Source organism: Olea europaea, unplaced genomic scaffold (genome assembly GCF_002742605.1).
Source record: "Olea europaea var. sylvestris unplaced genomic scaffold, O_europaea_v1 scaffold23767, whole genome shotgun sequence".
Lineage (NCBI taxonomy): Eukaryota > Viridiplantae > Streptophyta > Magnoliopsida > Lamiales > Oleaceae > Olea > Olea europaea.
This window is the reverse complement of record NW_019241910.1, coordinates 1-1,675: the sequence shown is the minus strand read 5'-3', so window position 1 is coordinate 1,675 and position 1,675 is coordinate 1. Positions and strand designations below refer to the sequence as shown.

Below are 1,675 nucleotides of genomic sequence, written 5' to 3'. Positions count from 1 at the left end.
GGTTGGTATTGGATTGTATTTCTTGTTATTAATGTTTATCCATTGCCAGTACAAGTTATGTTTTCTAATTAATATTATTATCTCGCAGATAGAGAAAATTTCTAGTAAAAATAGAGGGTACGGGGCAGAGATGACAGTAGTTACTTATTGCCAGAATAGGAAAGAGAGTGATGACAGATCAAAGTTTAGGATTCTTCTTGTAAGTATTTGTCTTACTGTTTTTCAACATAATCTTCATTCGAAGTAGTGATGATTAATTTTTTACTTTCTTAAATTAAGAAAAGAGATAATAGCAGTGATTAAATGAATCTTAAACTTTCTGAACTAAAATTTAAGATGAACGTGTATTCTGCACAAGATCCTCTACTAAATTGGAATCAATATTTAAAAAATCTCAGATTGATTATTGCTGGTGTTTTTGACAGATAATTACTTGTATTCCAGAGTTTTGGACAGCATGGTAGGGAGCTCATTACCACTGAGCTAGCATTGCGGCTCCTCTCTATTTTAAGTGAAGAGGAATTCTTACCCAACATGGACCGTGCTGTATTAAATAAGACTCTTAATAGGCTTGTTATAAAGGTAATGTATATCTATGAATTTATTGCATGTGGAATTTTACATATATGTTATCATTCTATACAACTGCAAAAACCATCATATATTCTTGTTGAATTCTTGCCAATTGTGATTACATATCAGGTTTTCTTTTGTCAATTTCTGGTCTTCCAAGTTGATCTGTATGTGAGTACAGTTTTTGAAGTTTCTAGAAGCTGAGTATTGTTATTTACACGGTGTCTATTACTTATTCATTGGTTTCAAAAACAGCAGATTTCAGTTTCATATATTCACATGTGAAGACTCTTGCAAGTTTGTACACTATTGTATACATATAATTCTTGTTACTATAATTTAAAGTTGAGAACTAATGCTTTCTTCAATACTATTGCATCTTGATCCTTCAGGTTGTACCGATGGAAAATTGGAATGGCCGCAAACTTGTTGAAGCAGGAGAACTGTGTGAGAGAAGAAATGGTAGTCTTGGTTGCTTAAAATTCAACATGTTATTACAAATAGAACTACTGAGATACTCAAAGTTTTGAGTTACCTGCAGGAAGAGGAGTTGATCTCAATCGAAATTGGAGTGTAGACTGGGGCAAGAAGGAGAAGGTTTGTTTATTTCTCTTTTAGGACATTAGAAGGTCCATACAGTTAATATAATATTAGACTGGGCTCTTTGAACTTTGTCCGGCTATATTACAATTGTTATCCGATTATCTTGATATGTTATTGACATAAATTAGTGATTGTGATTCTGTAGAAATTTACATAGATTATGAGACATTATGCTATAGAACTTCTTTATGTTCTGCTATATGTTACTTTTTCCTTGTTCAGAAGTTGCTGTTGTCTCTTAAGATTCTCCATCTTTCTCCAGGATTATGATCCATATGAAGAAAATCCTGGGACTACTCCTTTTAGTGAGCCTGAAACTCAAATAATGCGGAAACTCTCTGTCTCATTCGAACCACATGTTTGGGTTAATGTGCATTCTGGAATGGAGGTGAGTCATACTTCTAAATGCAAATATCATCTCCAATGCAAAATGTTTAATATATACGCAATACATATACATATTCTTCACCCCAAAAGTTTTTTGACCCCTGAAAAATCA

General features: G+C 32.9%; 1 protein-coding gene across 1 annotated transcript; it reads left to right on the top strand.

Annotated features, from left to right (window-relative positions):
• Positions 1-49: 49 nt before the first annotated feature.
• On the top strand, positions 50-1,672 carry LOC111381804 (the record flags this gene model as incomplete). Its single annotated transcript, XM_023005635.1, has 5 exons — positions 50-199; positions 445-582; positions 966-1,035; positions 1,115-1,170; positions 1,439-1,672. Coding segments are annotated over 5 exons (648 nt in total), but the record flags the coding sequence as incomplete, so codon positions are not given.
• Positions 1,673-1,675: the final 3 nt, after the last annotated feature.